Below are 20,000 nucleotides of genomic sequence, written 5' to 3'. Positions count from 1 at the left end.
TATATATATATATATATATATATAGTAAATGCATATATACATAATTTCTTTATATACATATATATATATATATATATATATATATATATATATATATATATATATATATATATATATATATATATATATAGTAAATACATATATACATTATTTCTATATACATATATGCATACACACAAATATACATATATATATATATATATATATATATATATATATATATATATATATATATATATATATATATATATACATGTGTGTGTGTGTCTGTGTGTATCAGACGTCATGGCAAGCGCTGTAAATATATTACAAAATTCGAAGACAAGATCTACGTAGTTTAAATGTTTGAACTGCCAAGTAAGAGATGAATATTCATGACCATGATTTATAGATTAATTTTTCTTGAGTAAACTGTCTGGTTTGCGCTGAATCACTTTAGAATTAGCATCCAAATTAAAGTTTTTATTATATAGATTACTAACACAATGTGTACTGAATTTTCGTTAGATGTAGATAGCATTTTTGTCGAAAATCCCTTATTTTAGGGATGAGTTGCTGTTAAGAAAAAAATGTACCTGAAATAACATCCCTCACCAATATAGATATCATGAGTGAACTTTCCAGGTTCCTTGCATGCAGATTTCAAAGAAATTTGGATTACTAACATTTGCAAATTGCGAAATGTCATAGTGTAGTGATGTATTGAATCACTGATACCAGATAGTGAACATGCCAACATTCGATTAACGTGTCTGGGTTTCTTTCACAGGAAAAAAAGAAAGCAAATTATGGTACTTATCTTTCTGTTGTTACAGTTATTCAGAAACCTGATTAGCACTAAATCAGGTATATTTGAATGATGGTCTGAGTCTACTGCTTCTGTCTAGCGGGCATATTGGTATTTTCGTAATACTAGGTACCTAACAGTGTTGCCATTAGGAGTTTGAAGGCTATGGATATTTACTTTTTGTTTACTCCACTTTGCAACATTATTTATCATATTTAGGAAAGTGCCTGATTAGACCACCTTTCAACCTCTGCTAACCTAGTTTTTTTCTAGAATGCTGGATATTACCCAGTGACCTCTCCCATAGGTCTGTATGGGGCCAAGAAGGAGGGTTGCTGCCACGCATCTTTGATTTAATTTTCAAATTAGGAATACGTTTAATAAACGTTGTTTCTCATTGGGTGTTAAACAGAAGCCTTTTTTGTAGTAAACGTTTGGTCTCCTTAACTTTGAGGTACATGATAAATATGTTCCCTTTGCTTAGGATTGGAGGCAGTGTTTTTTTTCTAATTGTTGTATGATGATGGTATAGTGCTAATAGTGTTTCCTAAGTACTTAGGAGAAAACTTATATGTAGTAATAATGGCTTTTTATAGGTTGCAGCAGGAATAAAATTTGGTGAATTCAAGTATGTTAATCTTCTATCAATATTTTTATATTAAATTAATGTAAATGACTTAAATTCTAGTGATCTGTATATTATAAAACTTTACGATAACACATTTTTATTGAAAGCAAGTATTTGAAGGTATATCTCTTAATGACTATAAAAATAGTTATATAGCTTTTGTCATGACAGGTTTTTTTTCCAGCTGTCTATCTAATTGATTTACTCTCGTAAATTTCAACCGGCGATTTTGCAGTATCCTTTTTTCTGCCTTTAGTCAATTTCCTCTTTTTTGACGCTTCAGTAATTCCAACTATTATTCAAGTCTGCCTTCTCATTAGTTTTCATGAAAATATTATGGTAAGAAATGATTGCGTCTCTCTCTCTCTCTCTCTCTCTCTCTCTCTCTCTCTCTCTCTCTCTCTCTCTCTCTCTCTCTCTCTCATTTCTTAACTTGAATCTTATTTTTATTTTTACCGTCAAGTTTAAGATAATGGTGAATCGCTGTAAAACGAAAAGTACATTAACTCTCTCTTGCCATTATAACTTGATTATTTTGAGTTTTTCTACTGCATATTGTTCCCTTATTATTACCTATTGTGCATGTTTCCCCAGATCAATACATTTTGGAGAAGAGACACCGTAGCAAGCAAGACATGATGTGGAGATCGAATGATGCCAATAGTAAGGACCGCTGCCCATGCTACACTTGTCTGAACACCAATCACTTTTACGATTCCAAGCGAGCAGTACTCAGATTCATGTACACCATCAATTCATCAAACGAAGAATGCTGCAAGAACTGCTCATGTAAGTTTGTCTTTACAGTCTTTCATATTACTAACGGCTACTGACGCAAGGGTATCTCATTCAGGTTCTCAGAGGTTATGAATAATCCTTCAATCAGCTATATGGTTTATTATTATTATTATTATTATTATTATTATTATTATTATTATTATTATTATTATTATTATTATTATTATTATTATTATTATTAGCTAAACTACATTCCTACTTGGAAAAACAGGATACTATAAACTCAAGGGCTCCAACAGGGAAAATAGCCTAGTGAGTAGAGTAAATAAGGAAATAAATAAACTGTAAAATAAACAATGAACAATTAGAATAAATCATTTTAATAATAGTAACATTAGAACAACTCTTTCATATATAAACTATATAAACCATAAACTATAAATTTGATCCAATTATTTGTGTAGAATGATGTTTTTCCAAATTATTAGGTGGTTGATTGATTTGAAGGAAAAAAAAAATACGAAATAGTTTAGAGATTTTCTGGGACTTTTACAGTATTTCATTTTGTCCAGTTTCACCTATTGATGATTGATGTAATTATTCAGGTTGGATTTCTAATCCTCTGTAAGGAAAGAATAAAGAAATTTATTTATTTTGAGCTACATATCTTTCAACGGTTTATATTAAACAGCTTCATTCTTAGTGTATTTTAGAAGAGTGGAATGTCATGTTAGGTGATAGCCACACGCTGTTAAGTATATAATGCTCATTATAGTCGTTTAAATCTTTTTATTTGATATGTAAATCTCCTTCTTGAAACACTTCACTTAATCGTATAGAATCTCGCCACTTCCCTTTTAAATCCTGATAAAAATAGTCCATAATGATCACAGTGTTGATTATATGTAGAGTGTCTTCTGATCTAAGAACGTAAAAATTCGTTCGTCTCAATAGTCTTGGCTTTATTGGACTTAATTTTTCTTCTTTATTTATAAGGCTTAACCCTTTAATGAGTGTCTTAAGTGTTCTCGTTTTTTTTCACTCCGTCTTCTTAATTTAAGGGAATTTTTATTGACGTAATCGTGGTTTTTTTTCAAACTCATTTATAATTACTGACCAGGGAAGGTATAGTAATTTGCTTTCAACATTGTGTGTATTTATGTATTTATGTAATTCTGCACTATATTTGTATATATACTGCATATACTGTAAATGTATATATGTATACGATATATATATATATATATATATATATATATATATATATATATATATATACATATACATATACATATATATATATATATATATATATATATATATATATATATATATATATATATATACATATACATATATATATATATTTTTTACATTTAAAATGTATCATGTGTGGGTGTGTGCATTCATGTGTGGCGTATGTTTATGAATACATGTATATATATATATATATATATATATATATATATATATATATATATATATATATATATATATATATATATATGTGTGTGTGTGTGTGTGTGTGTGTGTGTGTGTGTGTGCATATATATGTATACACACATATACATACAAAAACACAAAATCATTATTTCTAGTCCACTGTAGGACAAAGTTCTCAGACATGTTCTTACTCATGTCTGGGGTTTGGCCAGTTTCATCACCAGTGCTGGTTGGTAATTGTGGGAGATTTTCGTCTGATCGTTCACAGCAAATCAACCTAGCATGGGTGGCCCTGAGTAATACAACTTTGCTGATCACGGCGATACGCAAGCCCTTTTACCACGTTAAGGTATTCCCACTCAGAAAGGGTTTGAAATGAAAATAAAATTTAAGAATTGAGAAAGTTAATTTTGTTTACAAATATAAATTTCTTTTCTTTAGCTGTTCATGTAATTTTTGTACCTATACTGCTAGCAATAAATTGTTATATAGCGGGATATTTGAGATGGCAAATGCCGACTTAAGGAACGTTAGGTACTATGCCGAAGCTCTTACTAAAGTACTTTATTTCTGTCTTTGTGTCTGGTGAGAATTTGATAAATTGTTGCACGATAAAAACTCTAAAAACTGAGTTTATTGTCTGTAAGCAGACGTGGCTACACACATGGTATTACACACACACACACACACACACACACACACACACACACATATATATATATATATATATATATATGGATATATACATTTTTATTTTATATAGAAAAATTTTATTTTAAACATAAAAAAGATTATTATGTAGTAAGTACAACTGTTGATGATGATGATTATTAATATTATTCAAAATATACAATCATCCTATGGGATACTGCAAGATCAAAGTATACTCCATAGATTCATATACCAAATAGAATGCTTATACATGAAAACTGAAATAAAAAAAATAGAGATGAGCATAACAAACATATATACTATTTAGGTTAATGAAGTATAGCACCAAGGTACCAACCATTGTAAGTTCATTAAATTTTACGAACATCAATCAGTGACTATAAGTATGGTTGTTCCTCGAAGTTTCATCAATGAGTATGGTAAGCGAGTGATTGCTGGTGAAATAGAATACTTGAAAGATAGCCAATATACAATTGCCATACAGATAACACATTTCAAATGGTACGAGTAGAAAAGTATAGGCAATTGGTATTCATGGATGAAGTGATGAAGCTTCGAGACGTGCATCTTAAATATTTCTTATCTATTACCTAAAAGCTATAGGTAAATTAGTCATTAGAAATAACCTGTTTGGTAAGCATTTAGGAGTTCATTGTAAATGGGGTGAGAAAATTGATAAGCATTTGTCATAAGAGGAATGCCTAAAGATTAGTCGATCTATGCACATACCAACATTGACATTATTCATAAATGCAAATTTCACCATCGGTGAAAAACTTCTGTCAACTGATTGGATCTCATATTCTCTCTCTTCGTCTTTCCCTCGATTTTGTGGGAACTTGGATGAAGATATTGTAATACAGCTGTGTTGAGAAATTCCAGATAGATTATCCCCCTGGGGCACAACGTTATTTGAAATATGGCTCTATTGCATCGGCTATTGACTCGGCTATATCATGTATTCCATAGGTATTGATCATCGGTCTGTTTTTTTTTTTTTTTTTTTTTTATAGATAATATTCATATCAGGCTGGAAAATTCATATTTATATTTAGCCGCTGACTAGTTTCACGTCTTAGCTATATGAGACTAAAGTATACTTCGATGAGGATCCGAAAGATATAGGTATTATACTATAATTTATTCTGTGGTATCTTTGGGAGAAAAATTTTACCACGCCGGAAAGAAAACATGGAATTTGCCTGTCGTCTAGTTCCAGATGGAAACTGGAAACTCGTTTATAACAAAATCCTCAAGGCAAATTCTTTGTTTGGAGCTTGATATGGAAAACCGACACGTAGCCTACTGTTGGCCTTAGTTTCTTATGCGCATTGTATCTAACACTGGTTAGATCAATTATTGTGGACCATTTGTACAATATGACCTTCTCACCTACTAACTACAGTGGAATAGAACGACTTGAGCAAGTGTTAAACAGTGTAGCAGTAGGATAGATGAAATTTAAGGACTTATGGATTTAAGCTATGGAAGATTTATACCAAACTTCAATGTCATAATCCAATAGACTATTTAAGCTTCTTCTTCAGCATCTATGCCTCTGAATTATGTTTCCGTCGATGTATTTCATGTCTCGATGATCAACTAATCCTTATGATTATGATCCACCACTTTCATTGACATCTATACAGGGCACAATGTTAACTCGAATTGGTACTTAGGATCCATGTTGAAAGGCAGGTCTGACTTCAATGCTTTTATTTACTGTCTCACTTAATCTATACTCGTACATCCACCTAGTTGAGGCTGTCAACTAGTTAATATACCAATCAATTTTACAACTCTCTCCCTCTCTCTCTATCTCCCTCTCTCTCTCTCTCTATCTCCCTCTCTCTCTCTCTCTCTCTCTCTCTCTCTCTCTCTCTCTCTCTCTCTCTCTCTCTCTCTCTCTCTCTCTCTCTGTTTATAAAATCCAAACGAAAAAATTGAAATTTGCCAAAATTTAAAGATATATTTACACTTCTACATAGATTTTAGATAGTCAGTTTATATATATATATATATATATATATATATATATATATATATATATATATATATATATATATATATATATATATACACTGTACTGTATGTGTGTGTGATCATGCAGAATTGAAACGAATTCGTATTTCTTATCAGTATAAAAGATAGATATAAATGAATGCCACTTAGCTATTTTGGATTCCTACTTTTACTTTGGAGACGTATTAGTTAAGAAGACAGCAACGATGTTGTGAGCAGCATACATTATGTCCCATTGTATTTGCCTTCCTAGCTGTTGTCTTCATTATTCTTCCCTGTTCTGTTGTGTGAATGTCCAGGATTTTCGTTTTATTCTTACCCCGCCAGCACTCAACTTGATGTTGTTCCAGTACAAGATGGTGGACAACCAGGTGAACTGTCAGAATCTGAACTACACGCGACCTGTCGTTCGAATGTTCCACCAGGTCACTCTGGAGAAGAATGTTACCCAGGTTAGTACTTTTTGATGCTGTTAGCTAATAGCTCTGATCTTTGAATCTTTGATTCTGTACATTTTTTCTTTACATTCGCACACATACTTTAATAAATTGAACAGTTTTGGCAAGGTCTTGACTACATTGAAGGTTAAGCTATCTGTAATACTTAATTGAAAATGAAATTTTTGCTTGAATGTTGAATTTCCTTTTTCACAATCAGCATATTTAGTATCACGAACTCTAAAAGCACGAAGAAATCTTATGACATATTGATAGATTTACTAAGGTATATTAAATATTGAAACTTAATTAGAATTGCTTTTAAGTATGATAGTTAGAATATAAAAGTTTTGTACATATTCGATGAAAGATATGTAATTTTGTTTGTATAGGGCAAAGTGGAAATCCCCTTTCAGAGAATATAACATTTCGGTCAAGTGCTTTGTTTTGATATGAAATAGATTATAGTCAACGTTAATTAAGAAATAAATCTGGAATGCCTTGAATTTGAACGATTGTTTTACCAAATTAGACAACGTGTTTTTGGATATGTATTCTTAGTTAGATGCTCAACAAGTCTGGGATAATTTCCCCGATAAATACCGAATGACGCAAGAGTAACACTGTTCTGTATAGTTCACGATTCAAACAAAATAATTCGCAATTTATATAATGGTTTTGTTGATTGCTGCTGTTGTACTGCATATCATCATGCCAGTAGCCATTATAGAGTACAAGCCTTTTTTTTATTTTATTCTTTTTTTCTTCTTGAAAATGCCTTGAAATAAAAACGGAAGATAGGTACTGGTCATTTCTCTGATTTTTTATTTAAATGTATATATTTACACACACACACACACACACATATATATATATATATATATATATATATATATATATATATATATGTGTGTGTGTGTGTGTGTGTGTGTGTGTATTTATATATATACATACATATATATATATATATGAATGTATGTATGTATGTATGTATGTATGTATATATATACACTTGGTTTTCAAGCATTTGGATGCCAAAAAGGATAGACGGTAAGATATTAGTTTGACGGGCAAGATTGCTAAGTCTATTATGAGGCCCTTTACATGCCCCAAGTTGAGAAGGATGAATAATTCATATTGGTTAGTTTCTCTTTGGTGCCAATAGGATTAGTTGAGGAAACCAACCATGATTGTGCTCATAATAATTATTTTCACACCCAGTGTCAGTTGGTTCTTTTATGAAGCCTATTCCAAGTTGATAAAGTAGTGTTTTTCCTTATTAAATTCTTGAAGAGGATTTTAGGTAGCAACCTTGTCTGTATACCGGGTTGGCACACGGGTGTTTTGTTGGCCGACAGTCGGTTTTGATTTGCTTGAAAAAAATGTTTTCTGTTTTTGAACTATTGAAGGATTACGGTATTCTATAAGATTTATAATCTCCGTGATATACTCTGTAGCAGGAAGGATATTAGGAAGATGAGTTGACAACAAGTGCTTCCCTTTGTGGCTTTATTTTGTTATATCTAAAAAAGTTGAGAGAATAATTACATAATATAATGAGGTGTTCGTCTTACTAAAAATATCTTCCTTTAAGCATCCCATGAGGCATCCCACTTACGTCAGTTGCCATGAAAATAAATAGCATCTTCATTCTAAAAAGACTAGAGAGAAAGATTGATGAAAAGCTGGGATATGAACAAGCAGGATTTAGAGAAGGTAGAAGCTGTACTGGCCAAATTTTCATTTTAAGACATGTGGTACAGCAATGTGTAGATTATAGAAATCCACTTTTGATGGCATTTGTAGACTTCGAAAACTCCTTTGATACTGTGCACCGGTCAGTTTTGTGAAGAGTCCTGCATTATTATGGAATGCCTCTCAAGTATTTAGATTTGATTAAGTCTGTTTACGAGTATAATAAATTCAAAATTAATGTTAGTGGAGTCCTATCAAATGAATTTTCGGTGAACAGTGGAGTACTCCAAGGGAATGTGTTGTCACATATGTTGTTTTTCCTCCTCATGGATATTGTAATTCATAGAACAGTTTGGGATGGTGGAGAAAGATTGCACTGGATTGGTAACAGTAAATTAGCGGACCTACAGTATGCTGATGAAGCTGTCCTTATTGGCAGAAATCGACAGGACTTGCAATTTTTGCTTACCACAATGCATGATGCAAGATAAATAGAAGAAAGACAGAGATAATGAGAACGGATTATGCAATGGAATAGGAAATATCATTGGAAGAACAAAGGATTGATGAGTTAGAATCATTTAAATATTTGGGAATTATGATCTCTAATACAGGATCTTTAGAATTGGAGGTTAATGAAAGATTGAAAAAAGGAAATTAGACCATGGCTAGGTTAAACAAAACTTGGAAATAAAATCACCTGAAATTACAAATACAAATCAGGTTATATATCAGTTTAGTGAGATCGGTTTTGCTTCATGGACAGGAGTCGTGTTATGACAATGAAACAATATCCAACAGATTTGTAGCTTTGAGAACAAAGTCCTCAGCAGAATATTGGGAGTTGAATTGTAGGACAGTATTAGAAATGAAACTATAAGAGAGATTACCCGAGTGCCATATATGTATGAGATCATTGTGAGTGGCGGATGGAGATGGTTTTGGCATGTTCATTGAACTCCCCAAGTGAGATAAGTTAACCAAACTTTCAACTGGGCCCCACAAGGCACTAGAAGAGTTGGAAGACCCATACCTCCGTGGCTGAGGACTATGAAGCGTGAAGCAGGAGAGGATGAAATCTAACTTAGTCCCTTTGCGTCAATAAACGTAGCAGGAGATGATGATGATGATGATGGTGATGATGATGAAGCATCCCATGAATAAATTGACGAAGTCCCAAGCGTTTTGTTCTTTTATCAACAGAAGCAGAATGGCTGCCATCCATGAGGAACTATAAAGGACCACGCAGTAGATTGGGGATAATAGCACATCCTTCAACACGATTGTCAATAGAATCACAAGAGGTATTAAAAAAAAATATTATGATAACAAAGCTTACAATCACATTGACAATAGCAGTGCCATGAACACCTCTATTATATAAATCAGATGTAAACTGCCGTAAAGTATCAGCTCAGTAAGACGGCTTTCGTCCCCCCAAAATTACAATTTTACTCGTCCAACCCAATTCCAAAGATTTAATCTGGCATACTGACAAACTCGGAGCATGTGAGCAGCACAAACTCTGAATATAGATAGGATAGTAAGTATGCTTCTTGATCAAGGCCCCTTCCAGGTTTTCGCAAAGGCAGCCACATTAAACAGAGAAATTCTTATTATAGACAAAAATCAATCCCAGGTGACCGTGTCCATCAAGCCATTGACATCATCATCATCATCATCATCATCATCACCACCTACGCCTATTGACGCAAAGGGCCTCGGTTAGATTTCGCCAGTCGTCTCTATCTTGAGCTTTCAATTCGATACTTCTCCATTCATCACCTCCTACTTCGCGCTTCATAGTCCTCAGCGTATGTAGGCCTGGGTTCTCCAACTATTCTAGTGCCTTATGGAGCCCAGCTGAACGTTTGGTGAACTAATCTCTCTTGGGGAGTGCGAAGAGCATGACCAAACCATCTTCATCTACCCCTCATCATGATCTCATCCACATATGGCACTCGAGTAATCTCTCTTATAGTTTCATTTCTAATCCTGTCCAGCTATTTAACTCCCAATATCCTTCTGAGGGTTTTGTTTTTAAATCTACTAAATCTATTGAAGATTGTTCCACTATCATAATATTACTCGTGTCCATAAAGTAACACCGATCTCACTAAACTGATATATAGTCTGATTTTTATATGTAATTTAAGGCGATTTGTATTCCAAATTTTACTTAAACTAGCCATTGTCTCATTGGATTTTTTCAATCTTCCATTTTACATCAACGAAGAAAAAAAAAAGAAATAACTTCCACTACTAAAAATTCTGTCAACTATTCACACTGACATGGTATTTGACCGATCACAATCAGGATACATCTTCACTCCCCTATTCAACAGTAAATTTTTGCATGAAAAAGTTAAGTGCCTTCTAGTTTTCATAAAAAAACTGAAAATGAGCTAAAATTAGCTGAGCATCACATGCAGCACGCAATCGAACAAATAAACAACCAGAAATGCCAGCACCCTTAGCAACCCTTAGATATCTTCAGTGCTGGCTTGCTTGGCTCTTTGGGAAAGTTACCCCCTAACCTAAACTGAATTATGATAGAACATCCCGTTTTCTGTGTCCCCTGCTGCTTTGTATGAATTTAATCTTTTCATAAAATTTAGTTCAAATCTACGGGATTTTGGGGAATAAAAAAAGGGAATAAACGTTTTCAGTTCTTGAACCTTTACTTTTTAATTCTGCCGAAGAAAAGGAAAATATGGCGTAAACTCTCTCTCTCTCTCTCTCTCTCTCTCTCTCTCTCTCTCTCTCTCTCTCTCTCTCTCTCTCTCTCTCTCTCTCTCTCTCTCTCTCTCTCTCTCATTACGGATTATTATAATTACTTTATAAGAGGAATGATCAACTAAAAATTTCCTTCAGAGTATATATTCTCTAATATATTGTGTTAGGAAACCATTGTATGGTTTAGAACATAGTTTTGTCACTGCATATTTCCATAATACCTAGTGATAACATCGCTTATTAAAGAGTAAGAACTCAGAGTTTACCATTCATGCATAAGCTACACATTTCTAATAGTATGAGAATAAATGAAAATCTAACCTCCCTTTTCTCACAGAGTCCCATACATTACCCTAATGTGGGCAGTGGCTGCTTTGCATTTCGCCTCCGTCCGATGATCAATCCAAGTCCTATATATCATGGCTTCTTTTGGCTTGAAGCCGAAGGCGAGGTCTTCAACATGAACGAATGGAATACTACATTCTTTCTTCAACCATATTCTGACAAGTGAGTAGTAAAGTGATATGTTTCTCAACCTTTCTACTTGTTACTATACACGGCCAAACACGCACATATACTTGCACTTATATATATATATATATATATATATATATATATATATATATATATATATATATATATATATATATATTATATATATATATATATATATGTGTGTGTGTGTGTGTGTGTATATATGTGTGTGTGTGTATATATATATATATATACATATATATATATACATACATATATATATATATATATATATATGTATATATATAAATATAAATGTGTATATATATATGCATATATATATATATATAAATAAATAAATGTGTATATACTGTATATTATATTTATACATATATATTATATATAAATACATATATATATATATATATATATATATATATATATATATATATATATATATATATATATATATATATATATATACACGCACACATACACGCGCACACACTCACACAAAAGGAATTAATCATACCTCTAACTGTAAAAGCGAAGCTCATAAACTTTAATTTGCATTCAGTTGGTGGGTGTGAATGCATGATTTTATATGTGGGCTACATGCAACTGCTTTTCTTGGAAAGCCTTGTGCCATCTGGTTTTCCCCAAGTCATTGCTGTGGTCCAAGGATTCCAAGTTCCCTTTCTACTCTTAGAGGTATAATTAATTCATTTTATCTTTTTACTCGGATGGTAATATTGGCGTAATCAGTGCTTTTATCATTTTCCTCACAATTTCCACATTCAACATTTCTTTTATATTTCTGATGGTTTCGTATAATGAGCCAGGGCCATAGGTTCAAATCCTTGCCTTGGGTAGATATACTGATTATATTTTCCCATGATAGTCAATTCTATATAAAAAAGCATTAGTTGCTTAATATGTTAGAATATGAGAGTAACGTGTTATTGACGATATATATATATATATATATATATATATATATATATATATATATATATATATATATATATATATATATATATATATATATATATATATATATAATATATATAATATATATATATATATATATATATATACTATATATATATATATATATATATATATATATATATATATATATATATATATATATATATATATATATATATATATACACAGACAGATAGACATTAATATATACAGTATATGTGGTAAGATATTTATGTTTGTAATTGCATTTGTCTTTTAGCAGCTTTATCCTTCCAACAATTTTAAATTATTTTTTCCCTGATAAAAAGTAATAATTTTCTCAATTGTTCCAGATGGTTGTGGAATATGGTCAATTTTTTTACGTATTATTTTTGTGAATTTGAATAAATATTAGGTAACATTCATTTCACTGTTAAAGTAAAATTTCTGATTTTATTTACTGTCTTTTTCATTGCTTCTTACATTATTATTATTATTATTATTATTATTATTATTATTATTATTATTATTATTATTATTATTATTATTATTATTATTATTTTTATTAAATTCACTTGAATTTGACCTAACCCTGGTCAGTCTTAAACTCTCCTTTTTATAAGAATCAAAAGCTCTCGGGAGGTTTTCTTTTATATTTTATATCATCCAACCATTTCAAACCTTGATGAATCTCATCCTGATAAAAATGAAATATAAAGCTAACCTTGACATATATTTTCAAATACCCTTTTGGGTAACGGGTTAGTGGGCCAAGGTGAAACTCATCCCTGGTAGTCGTTAGATCGGAAGGTAATCAGATACGTAAGGACTAATTAATTAGATTGATGGTAGAAATCAATGTTTTAAGACGATTTTGTGAAAATAAAACAGGGCTGGGCATAGTTCATGATTAGCCTCATTATCTTTGATGGTGATCAGAATTAGATTTAGAAGTATTATTTGGATACCCCCCCCCTTTTTTTTTTTAACTTTTTTTTAATACTTTTATTTTGTTATGTTCGCTAGATTCTTTCACTTTATGTGACCCATTTACATAGGGAACCTTAAACTATCATAAGAGGATCCTTTTGTAATAAATTGTCTAAGGTTTTCTTAAATTTCTCTATTATTTGTCTAGTATTTTGATGTTCTAGATTGGAATAAGGATTGGATTCAGGGTCCTTAACCAGATTTGCCCGAGAATTATCACCAATACTCTAGTAGCACTACTAGTTGCTTCGTATGCAAATGTATGTCCAGAGCTAAACTCTTCAGGAATCCACTAATTGAAGGTCCAGGTACAATATTTTGTTGGTAACACATTTCCTACTGACGGCGAAGTAGCCGAAATGGCCTTTTAGTCGATGCACTCCCATCCGCCGCGACTGTATCTCCGTAACCGTTGGACATATGACGTTGTCTGACCACTCTAAATGTGCAGAATGGCCACCTTTTGAAGGACAGTAATATTCTTTCATATACAAAAGAATGGTTTTTAAGACAATTGACTAAAAGCAAATTCATCATGTTACACATTACAAAGATTTTTATTGTAGAATATAATGAACTGCAATATACTGTATGTGTTTTTTTTTTCTGTTTTCCGATGACATGTTATTTTGATTTTGATCATACTCCTTTCATTAAAATACTAAAGATGAAAACGTTAACGGGTAAGTTTTAGTATAACATACATTTTCATTACTTAGTTACCGGTTTTATATAAATTTTATGTATAACATGAACTCCCTCAAGGGCAGTTGGCCATACAGATTTTACTCATACTGAAACAGTTATTTTTTATTTTTTTTTTCATGGAACTGATGATGCTTGTGCCAATATCCTTCTGGCAGCATAACAAATAATTGCAGTAAGGCACCCAAGCATCATCAAAAGCCAAAAGGCTGATAATCTGAGGTCATGGATATCAATGAAAACTAATAGTGAGGCCGTTGTTCAAATAGATATTGAAAAAGGAGAAAACAATGATAGATATGTTGCCTAAAGTAAATTAAGAAGAGTACTAGTTACGTAACCAGTAACATAGAAAGGAATTGTGTGATCCGTGGCAGAGCAAGAAAGAGCATTGGTGATAGAATTCGGATCTTGTATCAAATCTTAGATTCTAACTGAGCTGAGTTATTTTTAGATGATTTAATCATTATGGAGGATGCAGTTATGGCAAATTGTTTTCTTTCTGGATATAGCTGGCATGTGGTTGCTGCTAATATGTATTATCATAGTAATTTCTTAAAATGTATTTGTTAAAATATACGAGGCAATGAGATGCATTATCTGAAAATATTGACCGATATATTTGGGCAGCCACAATTGATTTCAACAGCAAACATGTGTATGTCGATTTCAAAAGTACCTATTACAGTAATACCCTCATCTATTTTGTCATCAATGCTAACTCTAGACAGATCAGCATTTAGATAACAGGTGTACCAATGATCTACTACTCAAGTATTTCTGAGACACTGAGCTTGATGACAAACGAAATTTACAGATGTTTTATTCCAGCTCCCTCCTGCACACTAATATCACCGAGACTTTGCGCTCATCTGAAAGGTCTGGACCGCAGAAATGTTTACTGAATCTACTCCATGAATGACAGAATTACGAGTTTGGCCGGGATGAAATCCATTGCACAAGGGAGGATGTTAGACTTTCAATGGACTGCTTCAGATCACATAGCCCTAACAGTGGATGCATTCTATGAAACACTTATTTCCAAACACCAGCCGCACCAATACAGATGAATAGTTATTGAAGTTTGATGCACTGTCTCAGTTTATGCATAATTGCATAAGTCCTGGAAGAAGTAAAATTCATTCATTTTATCATGCCACAAATTGTCCATAACTTTTCAAGATCAAGATAGCTAGGCAGTTACATAATAAACCTACAAGGTTACTGAAGGAATCAATAAGATGATCAGACAGAAAGCAGTAGCCTTATGGAATCTCCTAAAGCACGAGAATGATTTTCACGTGGTACAATTGCTGGAATGGTGTAACTAGGGAGACACGGACGACAGTAAACTGAGTTCAGTCCCAAGTTTTCTGAAGACTGGCCAAGATTGTGCAAAGATGCTTTTAGAGTACAAAAATCAATAAAATATCCATTCAGTGCTGGAATCAGACTTCATAATATCTCTACTGTAGCTGAAGTAACTCAAGAGGCTTTTTACAGCTTATTCTGATACCTGAAAATTGCCGAGAAGAGTTAACAAGATTTTGTTAAAACCAGACTACAGGATAAGGAGGAATTCCTACATGATACAATTCTTTGCAAATGTGAGACCTTTTTTTTAAATGTATTTATACTCAGTCAACAACAAAGAAATCGATGGTGAAAAGGGATGCTGCAGAAAAAGTTAGGTAAATTGATTATGCTAGAGGAAGAGGGTATAGCTTACTAGAACTCCTGAAGTATGAATTGACCACGTCATTCCCCTTCCTCACGAGTGATTGTAAGTATGGCATCAATTTGATAAAGTTCAGTAAAGCTTCATTAACGAGGGAACTGGTCCGTCAACTTCCACAGGAGATGAGGCATATAAAGATTGATGTTCAGATGCCTTTATGGCACTTTGGTGAAAACTACTGGTGAAGAGACTTTATTTTTTGATGTTTATAAAGATTATCAATCAAATAATGGAAACAGAGAGAAGTTCATCCAGAACAAATCGCTATAACCTTTAGGTCTGTCAATCAGAAACTGTGTTGATCTTGTAATGTTCGGGGGCTCTATGTTATAAAAAGTTCAGTTGCAACTACTATGTATTCAAGTAAAAGCAGCAGAATATCAAGTCGGACAATGGAATCCTAAGAGGAATATATTCGGATGAAGTCATAAGACTGTTAGCTCTTATTGAAATTAAGATCACAAAGCTCACAAACAACCAAATAGAAGTTGATGATAGAATCAGGTTTCAATAATGAAGTACAATTAGTCTTGATTGATTAAGCGGACACAGAGGTATTTGTCATCCTCATTTTCCGCTTCAAAAGCACTTGGCAATAACGAATGCTGTCCGTGAAGATTGGTAACCGAAGACCAAGAAAATGATACCAGTTCACCTGTTGGTTAATCATCTGGATGATAGTTTGGTGTCGTCCCTCCCAACCGTTCGTGATCTTAGTGGTTGGGAAAGCATAAGCAAGGTGAGTTCAAAGGTGTCTGGTCTAAAAGCATCCAAGGATCTGTCAATGGAAGAACTAGTTATAGAAGTACTCTCACCACAGATGACAAGCAATGCTGAACAATTCCTTGTATCCGGATTAAAGAAGCCCAACTGTACCACAATTTCAAGAAAGAACTGGACTTCAACCAGCTTGTGTACTGTTTATCAAGAACATATCAAATGAGTATATCTGCCGAGTAAGGTGAGGTTGCAAGTCCCAACTCCTGCACTCACCAAACCAGATCTAATCCAATATGGGAAGAGACAACATATGATACAGGCCTAAATTCATGCCCCTTCCATGCAGATACCCAACATTATGTATGAGTTGCAGAGAAAGGAAGATGAAATTAAGACGTATTATATAGCTGTGGTAAAACCAAAAGGTGTAGAAATCCAAATAATCCCTTCTCCCCTAACACCAGTCATATAGGAAGATAAAATTAAGACGTATTGTAGCTGTAGTAAAACCAAAAGGTGTAGAAATCCAAATAATTATCTCTTCTTCCCTAACACCAAAGTCATATAGGAAGATAAAATTAAGACGTATTGTAGCTGTAGTAAAATCAAAAGGTGTAGAAATCCAAATGATTATCTCCTCTCCCTTAACATCAAAGTCATATAGGGAGATAAATTTAAGACGTATTGTAGCTGTAGTAAAATCAAAAGGTTTATAAATCCAAATAGTTATCCCTTCTTCCTTAACACCAAAGTCATATAGGAAGATAAAATTAAAACGTATTGTAGCTGTAGTAGAACCAAAAGGTGTAGAAATCCAAATATTTATTTCCTCTCCCCTAACACCAATCATGTATACACGCCATCACCACACTCCATGCAAATTGCCAATATCATATGTAAGTTCTGCAGATATAAATGTAAAAATATATATAGTGCATTTTAAGGCCTGACATGACATGTAATGATATAATTGTATAACATTTGATAACAGTACCTTGGATCCATATCCTAGTGAAAATTAAAATAAAATAATTTTGTCTATACTGCTTCTTTAGCAGATAAAGCAAATTTTATATATCTATTTTAATAGACAGTTTATGATAAAATGAAAAATATGTTTTAATGACCTCCATAATGTGGCCATTCTGCACATTTGGAGTGGTCAGGCAAGCTCCTTTGTCCAAAGGGGAAGTGGCCATTTTGGCTATTTCGCCGTCAGTAGGAAATGTGTTACCAACAAATTATTGTTCTTTTACCTCCAATCAGTGGATTCCTGAAGAGTTTAGCTCTGCACATATATTTGCATACAAAACAACCATGAGCTACTTTAGTAATGCGCTAGAATCGTGATTCATTCTTGATCCTCCCACTGTAATACTTTGATTCATATGATTTTAAAGTATGGTCTGTAAGAGGACAATCCATATTCGATATATATATATATATATATATATATATATATATATATATATATATATATATATATATATATATACTTATATATATATATATATTTGATAATTTTATCCCTCGGACATTGGACACAGATCGGGTCCATTAAGAATGTCGAAAATATTCTTAAAATTTCAAATTGAACTTTTTATGGGAATATATGTTCGCATATATCTTGCCTTGTAAAAATTACTTTAATCTATTCTTATTTATCTGTTTCATGCTCGTGTTACTTAAGTGTTACATTTATCAACTTTTAAACCTACATCTTTTTTTCACCTTGAAATGTGTATGATTGTAATTGTCTGACTTTTTTTAAATTGACAGAAGTCTTAACTTATCAGTTCTCAAACCTAACCATCAAACATGTTTACGTTTTTCTCTGGCCACTTTTTAAACATTTCTTAAACCTAACCAGAACATGTTTACGTTTTTTTTTTTCATGGGCAACTTTATTAATATTTCTCAAACCAAACCAGAATATGTTTAGGTTTTTTCATGGGCCACTTTTTTAATATTTCTCAACCCTAACCAGAACATGTTTACGCTTTTTCTTGGGTCATGTTTTTAACATTTCTCAAACCCAGCCATCAAACAGTTGTGGGTTTTTTTAGGGGGGCGGTGACTTTTTTGACATTTCTCAAACTTAACAATCGAATATGTTTACGTTTTTTCATGGGCCACTTTTTTGACATTTCTCAAACCTAACCATCGAACATGTTTACGTTTTCTCATGGGCCACTTTTTTCTTGTCCTTGGAAGGCGAAGTTTGGACGTGCGTTGGACAGCACCGCCCTACCCTTACAATTTCTCCAGTTACGAACTTCAGGTTTGGCATCACAAAAACTTCTCGATCACCTGTCGGGGGAAATCGCCGCACAGAGGGTCCATTGATATGATACCAGATAGCGGAAAGATAACCCTTACCACAGTAAGTGTCTTATTACTTTCTTGCCTCTTTGAAGACTTCCAGTTTTTCTTGTGCGGTTGTGATTCGTTTATACATTTGATTTTAATTATGGCTTTTGTTTCCAGTGTGCAATTCGGTAATAATAGTAGATTTTCCAAAATATACCATAAGAGACTTTTTAGTGGGTAATTTTATGTGTGTGTATATATATATATATATATATATGGGTGTGTATATCCCGGCTCACCTGCTCTGTAAGGTGAAAGGGAGGTGAGGGGGGGGGGGGGTGGGGTTAGAAGGTGGTGGATTGTCGCTAGTGGGGCTGGATAGACCGGAGGGAATTGAGAAGAGGATGGAATAGGATGACGAAGGACATTCATACAAACGACCCATTGTACTTTACCGGGCAGTGGAGTGTCTACACAGGCGAAGGTGGATATATATACTGTATATATATATATATATATATATATATATATATATATATATATATATATATATATATATATATATATATATATATATATGTGTGTGTGTGTGTGTGTGTGTGTGTGTCTATATGTATATATATACATATGTATAAATATATATATATATATATATATATATATATATATATATATATATATATATATATATATATATATATATATATATATATTTGTATGTGTGTGTGTCTATATGTATATATATATACATATGTATAAATATATATATATATATATATATATATATATATATATATATATATATATATATATATATATATAATTACGCGCTGAAAGGTTTCTTATGGCATTTTTTGGGGATAATCCGCTATTAAGTTATTTTCGAATTGCATTGAAATGGCTATTAACGTAGTCCTCATTAAATATGATTACGTG

The 20,000-nt window shown here is 32.5% G+C and overlaps 1 protein-coding gene across 1 annotated transcript in view; it reads left to right on the top strand.

Moving 5' to 3' along the window:
• Window positions 1–20,000, top strand: part of LOC137657113 (uncharacterized) — a 225,475-nt gene that overhangs the window by 154,161 nt on the left and 51,314 nt on the right. The window contains exons 5-8 of the mRNA XM_068391475.1: window positions 2,010–2,204; window positions 6,618–6,742; window positions 11,496–11,665; window positions 18,969–19,137. Coding sequence (XP_068247576.1) covers window positions 2,010–2,204; window positions 6,618–6,742; window positions 11,496–11,665; window positions 18,969–19,137 — 659 coding nt within the window. The remainder of the gene's footprint in view (window positions 1–2,009; window positions 2,205–6,617; window positions 6,743–11,495; window positions 11,666–18,968; window positions 19,138–20,000) is intronic.

Source organism: Palaemon carinicauda, chromosome 18 (assembly GCF_036898095.1).
Source record: "Palaemon carinicauda isolate YSFRI2023 chromosome 18, ASM3689809v2, whole genome shotgun sequence".
Classification (NCBI taxonomy): Eukaryota; Metazoa; Arthropoda; class Malacostraca; order Decapoda; family Palaemonidae; genus Palaemon; species Palaemon carinicauda.
Note: the sequence above shows the minus strand (reverse complement) of the source record. Positions and strands in the feature narration are given on the sequence as shown.